At 46.3% G+C, this 13,389-nt stretch overlaps 1 protein-coding gene across 3 annotated transcripts in view; it reads left to right on the plus strand.

Annotated features, from left to right (window-relative positions):
- Positions 1 to 13,389, plus strand: part of BRWD1 (bromodomain and WD repeat domain containing 1) — a 3,236,587-nt gene that overhangs the window by 843,084 nt on the left and 2,380,114 nt on the right. For all 3 annotated transcript variants that reach the window (XM_069636064.1, XM_069636066.1, XM_069636065.1), the window contains exon 16: positions 8,463 to 8,591. In XM_069636064.1, the coding sequence (XP_069492165.1) occupies positions 8,463 to 8,591 (129 nt within the window). The remainder of the gene's footprint in view (positions 1 to 8,462; positions 8,592 to 13,389) is intronic.

A 13,389-nucleotide genomic window follows, 5' to 3' on the forward strand; every position in this document is an offset into this window, starting at 1 on the left:
CACCCCGAAGAGGCTCTGGGGCTACGGAGTATACTTGTATTACTTCCTCGTCCGAAAGAAGACTGGCAGCTGGCGTGCCATCTTAACCTTCGCCGCCTCAACAAGTACATCAAATCCCAGAAGTTCTGGATGGTCACCCTTCAGCACATGCTGGGACAGCTGGAGGAGGGTGACTTCCTGTTGTCGCTGGACTTGGAGGATGCCTACTTCCACATCCCCATATACAAAGGACATCGATTTGTGGTCCAAGGGCGACGCTACAAGTTCAAGGCCCTGCCCTTCAGGTTGAAGTCGGCGCCAAGGGTCTTCACCAAGTGACTGGCACCGGTGGTGGCGCGTGTGCGCCTGCAGGGGATCCATGTATACCCCTACCTGGACGATTGGTTCATCCGATCAAAGTCAAGGAAACTTGCCGTCTATCACACAGCGGAGACCGTCCGCCTGCTCACGGATCTGGGATTCTCGATCAACTTCACGAAATCCCACTTGGTACCGTTGCAAGACGCAATGTTCCTGGGAGCCAGACTCGACAGTGGCGCGGTTGGCTTCACCGTCGGAGGGAAGGACGAAGGCCATCCTGGGCAAGGTACAACGGCTGTTGACCATGGAAGTGGCCATGGTGCGGTCCTTTAAGTCCCTGCTCGGCATGATGTCATTGTTCATCTACCTCATGCGTCTATGCAGGTTGCAGATGCGGCTGTTGCAGGAGTTCCTCAACGTCTTTTGGTTACAAGCGGCGGGCAGCTCCGAAGACCAGATCTCCCTCAACGAGACGTTCCGTCAAGCGATCCGGTGATGGGGCGCCCGTGCGCACCTCGCGGCGGGCATGGACTTCAAGACTCTAGTGCATCAGACGGTGATGACGGACGCCTACCTGAAGGGGTGGGGAGCTCACACCAGAGATCGCCACACAAGAGGCCTGTGGCTCCCGAGGAGAGGTCCCTGCACATCAATATCCTGGAGCTCCGGGCCGTGTTCTGGGCCCTCGGGTCTTTCCTTCTTTCCCTCAAGGGCAAGGTGGTACGGATCTTCACTGACACCCCCACAATGTTCTACATCCAGAAGCAGGGGGGCACCAGATCCCCAGCCCTGTCCAAGGAAGCGCAGGATCTGTGGCACTGGGCCGTCGCCCAGGGGATGTTCCTGGTACCTTTTCATCTGGCAGGAGTGAAAAACACTGTCGCCGACTCACTCAGTAGGGAGCTGCGCTCTTGCCACGAGTGGGAGCTTAGGCAGGACCAAGTGGATCTCCTATTTCGACAATGGGGCAGTCCCCAATTCGACCTGTTCGCAACAGCGGCGAACACAAAGTGCCAGAGGTTCGCCAGCAGGTTTCCCCAGCCGGGGATCATGGGCGATGCATTCTCCTTCCCCTGGGATGGCCTGTTCCTGTACGCGTTCCTAGCGTTGCCGTTGCTTCTGCGACTCATCAATCAACCCAGACTGTCCCAGTGCAGGATGATCGTCGTCGCACCAGCGTGGCCAAGGCAGATATGGTTCCCGGACCTTCTGGACTTGTCAGCGTCCCCCTAGTAAAACTGCTGACGGACGTGGATCTTCTCGCCAGGGAAGGAGGTGCCATCCTACATCACGACCCGGGATTGCTGAACCTGCAGGCCTTGCTCCTGCAGCACTAGAGTTCGGAGGCTAAGATATCCCGGTGGACTGCAAGGAGGTACTTGCAAAGGCCAGGGCGTCCTCGACTCTGAAGTGCTATGGACATAAGTGGAAGAGGTTCTCTGTCTGGTGCCGTGCACAGAAGATCAACCCTCTATGGATTACGGCCCCTCAAGTGTTGCCGTACTTGCTGTTGATAGCCAAGGCGGGGCTGGCGCATGCCTCCATCAAGATCCACCTGGCGGCGATCTCCTACTACACCAGAACTCTCGGGTGGTCGTCACTGGTCTCAGCGCCTGGTGAAGGAGTTCTTGAAAGGACTGTTCCGCTCTTACCCGCCGGTGAAGGCTCCGGCCCCGGCGTGGTAGTTCAACGTGGTGCTGACCAGGCTCATGGGTCCCCCATTCGAGCCCCTACACTGGGCAACCCTGAAGGTCCTATCGTGCAAGACAGCTTTTCTGGTGGCCATCACCTCCGCACGACGAGTGGGAGAGATCCAGGCCCTCTCATGTAAACCTCCGTACCTGACAGTTCACAAGACGAGGGTAGTGCTGAGGACGCACCCCTCCTTCTTGCCCAAGGTGTCGTTGGACTTCCATCTCAACAAGCCCTTGGTGTTCCCTGTTTTCTTCCTGTCGCCTTTGTCGCCGGCTGAGAGGATTTTGCACTCGCTGTATGTGGCTAGAGCGCTGAAGTTCTACATGGACCGCACGGAAAGCCTTCAGAAGACATCACAGCCGTTTGTGAACTTTGGACCTGTGAACCAAGGGAAGGCCCTATCGAAGGCTTCCATTTCCAGATGGCTCTCCGGCTGCATCATGCACTGTCACCAGTTGGGAAACCGAAGGTTGCCCGGCTGTCCGAGAGCCCATTCAACCAGAGCGATCGCTGCTAAAACGGCGTTTCTGTCTGGTGTGCCCCTGCTGGACATCTGCAGGGCTGCTACGTGGAGGTCGACGCACACCTTCACAAGATTCTACTGCGTCGACCTGGATTCCTGAAAGGAGTCCTTAGTCGGCGAAGCAGTGCTACGCAACCTGTACGCTTGAGGTGAGATTTTTTTTCCGGAGATTAGAACTAATTGCTTCTGTTGAGCCTGGCCACCTCCCGTGGTTGTGTAATGTTGTACTGCTGTTTATTCGTTAATCACGAGCATGTGAATCCATGCCAGACCCCGTGCTGGTGAAGGGTTAAGTTACTTACCTGTAACTATTGTTCTCCAGCATGGGTCTGGCATCCGTCCCCTTTGCGGCTCTTCCTGGTCATACTGCCACTTTGTTTTGTTTATTATTTGTAATGCGCCAGAATACCCTAGGGTAACAAGGCGCAGCACTTACAGGAATTTGCGAGGCTTAGTTGAAACAATAATGATATATAATGAAATAGCAAAGGAATATATACAGGTTAACACATGTGAAATACAGTATGTCCAGATGTCAAAGGGGGTACAGGTCTTTGGCTCGGTGTGTTTAGAGAACTTGCGTCTTCAGCCAGGAGATAATCTTGGATCGGAAATTTTGGTAGGGTAAGTCCATTCTGAGAGTAGGTGGTAGGGAGTTCCACAGTTTAGCCGCTTTCACTGGGAAGCTGTTGCCTCCTAAAGTGGAGCGTTTGTAGTTGGGGACGGTGAGGCAGTCTCTGTATACTGTTCTTGTTGGTCTCAGAGGTCTGTCTGTGGAATCTGTCGATCAGGTAGATGGGGGCAGCGTTATTGAGGGCCTTCTGGGTGAGTGAAACATTTTATAGGGAGATTTTATCTTTGATGGGGATCCAGTTGTTCTGTTGGCTATATACTGAGATATCTCTTCTAGAGATGCCCAGAGCCGCTCTTAAGTGCGTTATTCTGGAGAATTTGTAGTTTACTAATGGTGGCTTTGGGGGACCCAAGATAAAGAGTGTTGGAGTAGTCCAGACGGGACAGTATAAGGGCTCTGGCAAGGGTCAGGCAGCTGGTGTCAGATGGAAAAGGTTTGGCTGCGCGAATCAATTTGCACGTGTAGGCCGTAGATGAGGCTAGTGAATTCACCTGTCTATTGAAGGAGAAATTGGAGTCCAGGTAGAAGCCCAATGTTTTAACTTCATGTCCCACCCTAATAGAGTTGCCATCAATCATGAAAGATGAGTACGCAGGGCTTAATTTCTTTAGGCTGGCAGTGGTGCCCAAGGTGATGAGTTCAGTTTTATCATCATTCAGGCATAGACTGTGGGTGGCCATGCATGCCTGGATGATGATGTACACACTATTCACCAAGGCCAAATCCTTCCCATAATCTCCAGAAAGCGGAAGGAGGATCTGGGTATCATCGGCATAGTTAGTGTAGGTGATACCCAGATGATCCAGATCATCGAAAAGGGGCTTGGTAAATATATTGTACAATGTCGGGGAGACACAGGATCCCTGTGGTACGCCACAGGTGATGGGTATGGGTTCGGCTGCATCTATAGGTGAGAAAACCCTCATGGTTCTGCCATTGAGGAATGATCTAGTGTGCAAGTGTGTGCATAGGACAGAGTGGTCAACCAGGTCAAATGCTGCAGAGAGGTCGAGGAGGAGGAGTAAGGCAGCTTGGCATTATCTCTGAGCAGATCAATCTGTGTTTTAAGGTCGATAAGGGCTGTCTCAGTCCCGTATTGGGGACGGAAGCATGATTGTCTGGCTCCTAATAGGTGATGTTATTTCAAATACTTCTGAATTTGTACATAAGAGACCTTGTCCAGGATTTTTAGAAGGAATGGTACGGTCGTTCTGGGTCTGTAGTTTGTGGGCGTAGCCGGGTCAAGTGTATTTTTTTTTTTTGTAGGGGTAATACCCAGGATTGTTTTAGGTTAGTTGGGATGGATCCAGTAGAGAAGGAGCCGTTGATTAACTTTGTGATGAATGGGGAGAGGTCGCGGGCAGGGTCTTTAATAAGCTGTTCCGGGCACGAGTCTTCCTGGCAGTTGGAGGGTTTCAAACACAAGATGATTTTTTCAACTTCAACTGTGGTCACTTTGCTGAAGTTGAAGCGGGTAGGTTCCCTTGAAGTCTGCTTTTCAGATGATTTAGACAAGTAAGGGTTATTCAAGGAGGCTTTTTTGCTGGAGATTTTGTTTTGTAGAGTAGCGATTTTGTTGGCTAGGGCGTTTTGAATTTCGGTACACCAATTCCTATCTTTGGTGCAAGTATCTGGTGGTGCTATGGGAGTTTCTACTTCTTTGAGAATAGAAGATAGTTCCTTCATGTTTGATTTGGCTTGGGAAATACGGGAATCGAAAGAGGTACATTTTGCTAGGTAGATTTCTTTTTTGTACAGGGCTGCTAGTTTAGTGAGTTTGATTTTATTGGCTACTGATGGGTCTTTTTTCCAAGTGACCTCAGTTTCTTTTTTGCTGTCTTAGATTTTTAAGGAATGGTGTGTACCATTTGTTCAGATGCATTTTGGGCTTGCTTGGTCTGAGTTTGAGAGGGGCGATAAGGTCCAGGGAGGTGGACATAATTGTATTATATTCCTCGACCAGAGTCTCAGGATCCAAGTTGTCAGGGAGTGTGTTGAGTGTAGGGAGTAAGTTCGGGAGGAGTCTCTCCGCAGTGATACTCTTTTTGTTTCTCGTGAGTGTGGTTGGAGCCCTACTGGTTGGCATGGATGGAGGTCTAGTGGTGGAAAGCGAGAACGATACCAGGTGGTGGTCGGTCCAGAGAGTGGTGAGATGTCGGCAACGTTAGCTAAACAATTATAGTCAGCCACCCAATCTAGTATTCTTCCTTTGTCATGGGTAGGTTTCCGACATCTTTGGGTAAATCCTAATTCAGTAAGGGTATTAAGCGTGGTGATAGCGAGATGGTCTTCAGAGCCATTGAAACCCATGTTAGTCTCCAAGGGTGAGTACCTGAGTGGAATTTTTTAGGTTGGTGGATAAAATAGTATTAAGATCCTCATTGAATGTGCCTATTGGGCCTGGAGGGCAATAGATCACATGGATGTTGAGGGTTTGGGCATTAATAATGGGAACTTTGACTGAGAGTAGTTCGCAGGAAGGGACATTGATGGTAGTAGCTATTCTCATAGTAAGACTACATTTATGAATAATGGCAACTCCACCTCCTCTAGAGTTGGATCGGTCTTGTCTCAGGATAGAGTAATTTTCAGGAACTGCAAGCAGGAGCATAGGGCCTGCTGCCGGATGAAGCCATGTCTCCGTGATAGCAAGGAGGTCAGGGTCTTCTTTAAGAATTAGGTCTGCAATTTCTGCTGCTTGAGCTACTAACGATCTAGCGTTAATCAAGGCTCCCTTAATTTGGGGGCTTACTGTAGTTGTGGTGGTTATGGCGGGAGGAGAGTCCTGTGTTTTTGTACTGCTCTGGTTGGTGGGACAGAGACGAGGTTTGTTATACTGATTCTGAGATATTTTCGGTTTAGGGTTGTTTAGGCTAGTGGAAGTGGAGCTTCGTCTCTGTATGGTGGGCACAGAACGGGCGAGTGGCTCGTAGATTTTAGCTGGTCTGGCTCTAAGTCTTAGGTTCCTGTCGATGGTGGGACAAGGGGTGCTAGTAGGTAGCACTGGAAGTACGTCATTTATAATTAGAGGTGAGCTGCTAGTTAATTTAGAATTGGGTATGGTCGAGTACATAGTGGTCAGGTGTTGAAGCGGCATAGTGATCAGTGCTATAATGTGTAGGAGCAGGAGGCAAACAAGCTATTGAGCAGGGGAGGCATGCTAAGTGGTTATAGTAGGCGTATTCATGGAAGGTAAGTGGTCAGGCGCTTAGCAGAGATACTTGTATTTGGGCCGATACTGTGAATGTGGATGGTTGGGATAAACATGGCTGGCACTTGGAGATAGTCTAGGGGCTGGATGCTAACAAGCAATATTACCCTCTCATGCAGGATAGACATGCATCATGAGCAATCAGAAATCAAATGGGCAATTGGCCAGCATGATATAAACTAAGCAATATCTAGACTAGAACTGAATTGAAACAGCAACTTGTATAGGCTAGCAGGCAATGATGGCCTCTAGGGCGGAATAGAAAGGCAACATAAGCAACCAGTAATCTAATAGGCAATTGGCCAGCATGATATAAACTAAGCGATATCTAGAGTTCACACAGCAGCTTGTATTGGCTAACAGGCAATAGTGACCACCAGGTCAGAGTAAATGTGCATCATGAGCAGCAAAATGAGTGAACAGCTTGAGTCGAATAGGCACGGAGGATATTGAAAGAATGAGCAGGTCAACATGAGCAACTTAACATGAGCAACTTGCGTAATAGCGTGAGCAGATAGGAAATGTGACGTGAGTCATGCAGGTACTAGGCAAGTCGAACCAGCAGTGATGAGGATGGAGGTCTAAGGTCAGTTGGGGGGGGGCATTAGGAGGCATGCAGTAGGGGCAGGTAGATTAGGTTGGTGCACGTCAGCGGGTAGCTGGCATTTGTGGATACCCGTACCTTTGTGCTCATAACGTCGAGTGCAAGTAGTATTTAACGACTTGTTGCAGTGTAAACGTACATGGAGAACTATGCCGCGTACAATTAGTTGACAAAGGTACTGGTACAGTTCGGGTGCCGATTGCACTGTGGTAAGCAGGAAATGCAGAATAGTAGCGGAAAGTGGGCGGGTGGCTGTGTATACGTGGGTAGACCGTTGGAATCACGACAGTGAGTTTAGTTCTGGGATCTCACCGTATTATACTGAAACTAGTTGATAGGCGCACTCGAGCACGGCCAAGCTCGGTCAGGCTCAGTCAAGGGGGGGAGCCTTTGTCTGTTGCCTTCGTCGGGGGGCGGCTTTGCCGCCGGTGCACCCCGATTGGTTAAGATGCAGCAGGCAACCAATCACGGGGCAGCAGGCTTCTGAGGCCTCACAACAAAGCAAAGTGGGCGAGAGGATGCGGCGGCGGCCATCTTTAAAAGGCAAAAACCTTGTGTTTTTGCATTATCAAATCTAGGTGTTGTGGACTTCGTTTTTAGTGTCCATGCAGCACAGGGGGCTGGTATGCTTGATATGACTACACAAGCGAAGGGCTTTACTTGCTTATCAAATCTGAAGATGGCTGCCAGAGGAGGGGCTTAGGGAGAAGACTGTCATTGGATGGGGGCAATACGACCCAGAGGACAGTGATTGGTTTAGAGGAGAAATACAGTTATTAAGTGAAGTGAAACTGTTTTTTATTTTACTGAGGATTCCCAGCCTGACAACGGGGAATATTCATGAGCATGTGAATTCATGCCAGACCCATGCTGGAGAAGAATAGTTAAAGGTAAGTAACTTAAACCTTGTGCCATGTCAAGTGTGAACTAATAAATCACTCCTAGCTTTTAGGCTTGCGTCATTTTGGGTTCTGGTAATATGTACAGGAATGCAAAATGGCATATATTGCATATGCCAGGACTTGAGGAATATTATTTGATAGATTTGTCTTGTTGCAACTTGTATATTTTAAATGTTGTGAAGCTACCAGTATTCAGTATGATTAAGTAACAAGTCTTCCTAGTAAGTGTAGATATTTAAGGATTTTGCACTGCAACAATTATTTGGCCTCTAAGCCCCACACAGCTTAGTTAGCAATCAAAGTACAGTTGTAAAACTCGGATGAGAATCCTGGGTGAGCAGTGGACTTGGACTAAAGATGTATTTTACCTGCAGAGTCTCTAATGGACTGAGTTTCTACCTGCATATGACTTCATGTAATCTAGTTTTCTTTTATGGGTTCTCATGTTGGGTAGTTTTGTTATAGTAAGCCAATGCTCCTGGTACATGTTGATGCCAATGTATGTAAACCATGTAAAATTACCTATTATACAACATGTTATAAAATAGTAAGTTAAATAAATGTAAATCCCTTATTTCTTTGTTTTCTTGTAGATTGAAGGTCAAGGACATGGGGCAGTGTTTGACTGTAAATTTTCACTTGATGGTCAACATTTCGCTTGCACAGATTCGCATGGGCACCTGCTAATATTTGGTTTCGGATGTAGCACGCGTTATGATAAGGTTAGTTTGGCAGTTTTTTTTTCACTCAAATGTAAATGAAACCGTTATATAGATTTGCATAATATTTATTTGCATTTGGTTAAATACAAACCTTTGCATAAATGAAAAGTTACAAACATTGTTAAAAACTTCATTACATTACAATTCAAATCCATTCACATCAGTTCATATTAAATCATTAAAACACACAAATCAAATATTACATTACATATCCAAAAATTAAAAGAACCTTAGTTCTGTTTCACAAAAGTTCCAAAGATTTTAGAATTGGTACATCCAATGATATCTCACAGCTATTTAAAATCTTGGCCCAAATCAACACAGTGTTTATCAGGTCTACATCTGGAACAAAGTGCTGAAAAAGCTTAAGAGAGGGGTTCAATGAAATTAAAGCATTCTAACCGATTGCATACTAGTATAGGATATATTGTATGCTTAAAGGACTTGGAATTATTTTATAGTCAGATTTACTTAACCTTTTCATCACATATTGATATTTTTTTGCGAAATGGAGAATTAGTTTCTATCACCTCTGCACGTGTTAGAGGGAGGATAGATGGCAATCCTTCATTGGTATTGTAGTGCTGCATGAGAAGGTTTTTAAGAAAGGGAAAAGGGGGGTCCTCTTTGTGTTTTATAGAGGGGCCTGAGTCTGGAGGATGAATTTACACTGCAGAAAAAAGGGGTGGACTCTGGCTGCCTCTTCCTCTGAGACACTAACAGGTGTCGCACTGGCATACATGAAACCAAGTCAACACTGGTAGGACTTGTATTTCTTATATTAGAACTCAACAACACTTTTTCACAGGTGCTAAAACTTCTTTATTTAACACACAGGTTTTTTATAATAGATAGACAAACTAAAAGTCCACTTTCACAAATTGCATTTCCATTATATTGTATCGGCATATAATGTCAACGACACATGATTGTTAATACAACAAGGTTATCAAGTGCAATATTACTGCGCATGCACTGAAAAAGAGTCGACACTCAAATGTGTTTCCAGCTATGTAACGACGCAGGTGTTGATGGTGGGTTGTTCTATAGCTTTCCTCAGGACTGTAAAATGAGAAGGAATCGAGTAGTCTTTCGTGTGTTGCTCAGAACAAACTGTGGATAAGGAACAAGAAAAGGAACGTGTGTTGTTTAAAAGGTTCTACTAGATAAGTAACTAAAATGCAAGATGCAGTGCTCAGACATCCCTGCCTTCAACAGTATTTTGTCTCAGGGCAAAATGATGCGTGGGGAATGGCGGATCCGAGTGTGCCAGACCAAGTAGAGATCGTTCTCTTGAGTTGCAGAAGAGGCATCCACTACAACACGTAGGACACAGCATGTGTTAGAGAAAAGTGTCCTACTTGTGTCATGTAATTGACAACAAAGTGCACGTGAAAAATAAGTGCTGGTGACTTATTATTGACCGGTGTAGAGATCGTGAGACAGTGTGGCTAACTGTGCGAGGACGAGTGTCCTATTTGGTAATCTCTATTTATTATAGGAGAAACGAAAATTTCTTATATATGGGGGCTGACAGTCAAATGTAACAGTCCCTATGGTGCCAGTACTTGTAGTATCCCGAAGGAGAGAGCGGTATGCTTACCTTCTCGTACTGGGAAGAGCTCCCGAAGTGAGCTGTGTATTCTGTTCGTCGCTGAACGTGCACCGCGCATGCGTTGTGTCATGCCGGGGACGCGAGCGATCAGAAAAAGGCGAGAGCAAGTAATTTGCGCATGCGCGAGCGGATAGTGGTGGAAGTGCCGCGCGTGCGTGGGAGGAGAAAGTGAGAGTCTACGTGTGTTTATGGCTTAGTTACTGTTGCTATGTCGTGTCAGAGGTAGGCGTGGTCTGTGTGTGCGGGGAACTAGTCCCGTAATTGCAATGTATATAGGGGGTCTGTGTAGTCCGAGTGTTCATTTTGAAAACAACAAAAACACAACACAGTATACATTATGAGCTTGAATCTCAACAATATAGAACTGAACATGTATATTCGTTCATAGAGGCATGTTCATGTTTAGATAGACTTTTGATGCTTTAAAAAAACATTTTTAAACATATTTTTAACACTACGCCCGAAGTGGTTTTAGATGGATTTAAAAAACCAGGTGTGTTTTTCCTTGCTGTAACCTCATTGTGCCACTTTCTGCATCTTGATTGGTTAATGGTGGGATGGGCAAGGTTGGGAAGTACAGTGCTGGGAGATAATTGTATGGAGGTGTACATCGGTTGGTTATGTATTAGAAGAAGAGGTTCCACTCTATGCAAATGTTTAATCCATTTTTCACCGTATCCAGTCTGTGGATCCATTTCTGTTCCAATTTCCTCAGGGCTAGGTCTCTGTCACCTCCTCGTTCTTTTTCATCTATGGTTTGGATGATCGCCCACTGGAAGTCTGTATATTTATGTTTGAGTTTACTGAAGTGGGCAACCAATGGTTTATCTTCAACCGTGTTTTTTAGACATGATCTGTGTTCACAAATATGCTGCCTCACCTCTCTTTTGCTCTTGCCGATATATAGTAAGTCACAGGGGCACCGTATGACGTAAATACTCCACTTTGTACGGCAGTTGGAGAAGGTTTTGTATTTCCATTCTAGGCCATTTAGCGAGATGGTTTTTTGGTCTTTCGTGAGGTTACAGACTGAGCATTTGCCACATCTGTGATGTCCAATGACAGGGGGAAGGTCCCACAGGTTAGTTTGGTTGGATTTTTGTATGGAGCCTGGGTATGTATGTACTAGGCGATCTTTTAGATTTTTGCTTCTTTTGAATGCAAATCTGGGCTTTTCGGGGCAAAAATCCTCTGTTTGTAGAAGGTTCCAATTTGATAGGACTGATTTTCGGATGTAGTTGCTTATTGGGGAGAAGGTGGTGACGCATGTCATTTTTTCAGCGTGTTCCACTCTAGATCTTTGTAAGACATGTTTCCCTACTCGTATGCCTTGCTGTCCTTCGTGCTCTTCGTATGATTTTGGGTGGGTACCCTCTTGCTTTTAGGCGGCGTTCTAGGTCTTTTCCATTTTTATCGTCTTCTGGTAAGGTTGTACAGTTTCTCCGTATCCTCAGAAATTGGCCGAAGGGGAGATTTTCCCTGAGTGATTGAGGATGAAAGCTTTTAAAATTTAACAGTGTGTTTTTGTCTGTTGGTTTCCTGTAGAGGGTTGTGACGAGGACACCTTCGTCTGTAGTTTGAATGTTGAGATCCAGGAAGGGTATGCTCACTTTGTCTGAATGCATGGTGAATTTGATACATAGGTCTACGGTGTTGAGCCATGTGTGGAAAGATTCTAATTCTAAAAGAGTGCCTCTCCAAACGGTGAAAACATCATCGATGTATCTGACGGTGCAAACGTTGAACCCATGCTTTTCCTCATATTGGTAGGTACAAAGGGCTGAGTTTTGTACCTACCAACAGAGCAGATCGTTTTGCAACAGAAGTAGAAATAAGAAAGTTCTTCAGAACTGTACGCCTAAGATACTTCTTCCGTAACTCCAAACAAGACGAACCCAAAGACATGACCACGACGGGCTTAAAACCCAAATCTACGTTTACACCTGTAACATCAATGATCTGCCCAGAAATACTAGCGTTTGAAAATAAAATTTTAAGAGACATGGACACCTTTTTCAAAACCAAAAATCACAAAAGGGATAATCGCACTAAACAGGAAAGACTGGCACTACAACATCTGGAAAACCAAAAAACATTCTGCAGGATGCAAGTGGCCTGGACACACCTGATGTAGAGACCCAACAAGCCCACCCTCATAGTCATGGAAGTGCCAAATATTATTCCTCAGGATTGTGGATGTCTTAGGATGGAGTGCCCCAGCCATACCTTTCTCCAAAGAAAGGGCCATGCCTTTCAATTATAGCTATTGCTGATCCCATCGCTGACTTGTGGCAGAGACCTTGTACGACCCCCCCTCCCCTGTGAATTCCGAATTCACCTAAAAAGTATTGGCCGGCAAGTGGAGATCCAATTTACCTCTACACTCAAACTTTGCCTGAGGGGCTCCTGGTCCAGTCGGCAACGATCAATACTAGGCAGTCTACATCTCCCTACTGATGAGGAAGATAAGAAAATCGATGCCGTGGCCAAAAAAGGTGTTTTCATCGGGCAGTATGGCCGTAAATGCGATCAATATGTCCTGCTTATTAATGAAATGTACCTTTGGGCTATGGAAAGCTATTGAAGTTATTCAATAAATTAACTAATGGGATATGCGAGAAGGCTTTTTAAGGATTGTGGATGATGGATGAGTCCTTAGACTGGCCTGGAAGCCGCTGACTGTGTCGGAAGATCAGTAGGGTCAGCTACTGTTTTGAGGAGACAGGCGTAACTCCACAATTCAGGTTTTTTGCCTAACGTCCAGAATAAGTTGCTGAACGTTGCCTCTGATGGTTAGAATCTGTTTGGGCCAAAGGCTGATGAATCTTGGAAATGTTTAAGGAGTCAAAGCTTGCCTCAAAATTAATGGATCTAGGTGTGTAGCGCCGGCTAAACCTGTGTTTAGTTTCACTTCTAGAGGAAGGGTGTACAGATGTTACGTCACCTTTGGCAGGAAAGCACAGCTCCTGCAGCCCAGGCAAGGGCAGAGGCATTTCCCACGCACCGGAAGGGACAAAGGAACCTCTAAGGGACAGCAGACACTGGCATCCAGTGGCTGGGGCAGCACCGCTCTCATAGCCCCTTTGAGTTCTCCCTCCATGCTTCACTGGTTGGAGGACAGATACGCGAGCACTAGCCCCAATGTTATGTTATTTTAATTTGTAACGTGCCCCAGTGGCCCGT

This window comes from Ambystoma mexicanum, chromosome 7p (assembly GCF_040938575.1).
Source record: "Ambystoma mexicanum isolate Mex_15411 chromosome 7p, UKY_AmexF1_1, whole genome shotgun sequence".
Taxonomy (NCBI): Eukaryota; Metazoa; Chordata; class Amphibia; order Caudata; family Ambystomatidae; genus Ambystoma; species Ambystoma mexicanum.